A 3,210-nucleotide genomic window follows, 5' to 3' on the forward strand; every position below is an offset into this window, starting at 1 on the left:
AAACAAGTTCACAGAATCCTTATATTATTTCACATCTGTAACTAACAAGTTTTTGTTTTTCAACAATAGAGAAGAAATAAACCTTCTGAAATATAACACGAGGAAGAAACCTTCAGTGGGACACCTGCTCATAACATTCGTATGTGCTTTTTGAATGTCCTATTCCACATTTTTTCCATATTTGCTGTGAAAACCTCCACTCTTATGGGAAGATGTTCCACTCGATTTTGGAGTGTGCTTATAGAGATCTTCATGGAACTGGCTTTGTGTACAGTCACCATCATGCTGGAACAGGTTTGGGTCTCCTAGTTCAAGTAAAGGGAAAATTTTATGCTACCTCGTTCAAAGACATTCTGTACAATTGTATGCCTCCAACTTTCTAGTAACAGTTTAGAGAGAACCAAATATGACTGGAAAAGTCAGATGTTCCAATATCTTTGTCCATATATATAATAATAAACCTACAAGTTGATGCGCTCCATCAGTTTTCTTGGGATTTAAATAATAATTAGAGAACTAAATTCAGTATCCAGCCACTGTGGAGGTTTTAAAAACCCAAGTGGAAGCTTCTAGAGTGCAGCAGGAAAGGCTTTAAAATTAGAACACAGTTTGAACCAAACTATAACAAATGATGTAAAAAAAATAAATTGTGCTCGGAGCCAAACAAACTCAACGTTTTTTATTTTTGTTATATTTCTGACAATGCCTTTAAGGCAGCTGAATGAATCAACCCACGAACAATTCTGACCTTCACTCTGTTTTCTTTCACACAGTCAGAAATCTTTTTATAAATCCATCCTCCAGCCTTGTGAGTTCTCACTCCTCCACTCGCATTAATGTTCACACATGCTGAACCTGACAGCGCCACGTCAACCAACACCATGCCGGAGACTGAAGATGCGGTTGCCGTGACAACGGCAAGTCTCATGCGAGCGTGGTCCTCCTCTCCCCCCTTCTCCTCTTGACAGGAAGTAATTAGGCGGAATCAGCACAGATGCTCTGAAAATTGTCAGTGTAAAGCAAATGCATTATGCAAGCTCTGTCCTGTAGCTGTATGAACTGTTTGCTTGGCTGTCAGAAAACACTGGGGAAGTAATGATGGACCTGACACAACAATTTTCTCGAGGAACATCATAAGGGAATGATTAAAGTCCACAGGACCTTCTGACCCCAACCTCAGTCCTCCTCAGTGAGACTGATAGCTAATGGACACACAAAACCTCAGAACCTTTAAAACAAAGTGTCATGAATGACCACATCTCTCTTTTGTGTCCAGCTCTGAACAGACCATGACTTACGCTACACCAATTTTTAACCTCCAGTAATGCACCACGTTGATAAATTAGTCCATGCTATAGTATATGATAAACCTCAGGCTTATCATATAGCATTCTATTCATTCTGTGTACTGATACCAAGCAACGATTTCATTCATAAAAAACTTGACACCTGAGATGTACTGCATTTCAGATAGATTAACACATTACACACAAATGCGAATTGTTTTATTTATAGATGAACATGTAACTCTATATTTCGAGGGTGAACTAAATGTTAGGGCTTGTTTGCTGACTGTTCCTTCTAGAAGTAAAAGTAAAATGATTCATGATTGATTTGAAGGATTTGAACAGAGCCTGAAAATACAAGCAGGACATATATATTCTGGATCACATGGTCAAAATTGCAGCACTGGTTTTTCTGATCCAAATGTGTTTTCATGCTCAAATGCAGCCATTAAAAGCTGAATTGCTTCCTAATGGATTGATGATTGTAGTTAAACTGATTAGATCAAATTGTCAAACTATAGATTGGACTCTGAGGGAAAGAAACACTAAACCTTGCTTTTCAGAGGTTTGGCATTTTTATGTTTTGTACATAATATCTAACATTCAATTGTGAATATAGTGAAACTTTAAATGGCGGTAAGTAAGGAAAGAGGTAGTGGTTGAGATGTTAGCCTTCTGCTCACAAGGTCATGAGTTCAAATCTCACCACCACTTAAGTAATCTGCCACTGTTGGGCCCTTGAGCAAGGCCCTTAACCTTTAACTGCTCAGTTGTATGGAAGAGATCTTTGTAAGTCACTCTGGATAAAGGTGTCTGCCAGATGCTGTAAGTGGCTTTTAGAAGAACACAAGGCACTTTTTCTAGGTGCATACAATGAAAAGTACACGAACATAAGTGGATCACTCACAGGTGAGAGATGCAAGTCTGAGTCAAGGGTATAGAACAAAGCTCTGATCTTATATAACAGTGGAAACATCTCAATACACTCTATAACAATGACACAGGCTGAGCTGCAGTAAAGAAATAATCATAATAATAATAATAATAATAATAATAATAATAATAATAACAATAATAATAATAATAGCACAGGGGAATAATTGAGATGCATAACTGACTCATTCTCTCCACCTTGAGGAACAGCGTGTACCTGTGCTGTACCTTTTGATTGAGTGAGGATGATGTTACCTTGTGTGTTAAATCCTGGTCATAAAGGCCATACACGGTGCAGCTTTGATCATCTTCAGCCCCCGGTTCGTCTCTCGCCTCTGGTTCGCGTCTTGTCTCCGGTTCCATCGTGGGTCTGATCTGTGGGATGCTCACAACGCGAAAGCCGAGAGGCGCGGTCCAGCGCGCGCTCCTTCCCCGCCTGCGTGGACGTCACCGCTCTCTCTCTCTCTCTCTCTCTCTCTCTCTCCCCCACTGAGCATTCGTGACGTAACGCTCAACGTCATCACACTGCATTCCCCCCCCTCTCTCAGTGTGTCTATCTCTCTTTCTCTCTCCCCCTCTATATATGTATCCTTTCTTTCTTTCTTTCTTTCTTTCTTTCTTTCTTTCTTTCTTTCTTTCTTTCTTTCTTTCTTTCTTTCTTTCTTTCTTTCTCTCTTTCTCTCTCCCCTCTATATATCTATCCTTTCTTTCTTTCTTTCTTTCTTTCTTTCTTTCTTTCTTTCTTTCTTTCTTTCTTTCTTTCTTTCTTTCTTTCTTTCTCTCTTCCCTCTATATATCTATCCCTTCTTTCTTTCTTTCTTTCTTTCTTTCTTTCTTTCTTTCTTTCTTTCTTTCTTTCTTTCTTTCTTTCGTTCTTTCTTTCTTTCTTTCTTTCTTTCTTTCTTCTCCCCTCTATATATCTATCCTTTCTTTCTTTCTTTCTTTCTTTCTTTCTTTCTTTCTTTCTTTCTTTCTTCTTTCTTTCTTTCTT

At 38.7% G+C, this 3,210-nt stretch overlaps 1 protein-coding gene across 1 annotated transcript in view; it reads right to left on the reverse strand.

Annotated features, from left to right (window-relative positions):
• LOC124389418 (ras-related protein Rab-37) overlaps positions 1-2,681 on the reverse strand; it is a 14,767-nt gene extending 12,086 nt beyond the window's left edge. Inside the window, exon 1 of the mRNA XM_046854862.1 lies at positions 2,475-2,681. Coding sequence (XP_046710818.1) covers positions 2,475-2,582 — 108 coding nt within the window. The 5' untranslated portion in view covers positions 2,583-2,681. The remainder of the gene's footprint in view (positions 1-2,474) is intronic.
• Positions 2,682-3,210: the final 529 nt, after the last annotated feature.

The sequence above is a fragment of the Silurus meridionalis genome, chromosome 7, assembly GCF_014805685.1.
Source record: "Silurus meridionalis isolate SWU-2019-XX chromosome 7, ASM1480568v1, whole genome shotgun sequence".
Taxonomy (NCBI): Eukaryota; Metazoa; Chordata; class Actinopteri; order Siluriformes; family Siluridae; genus Silurus; species Silurus meridionalis.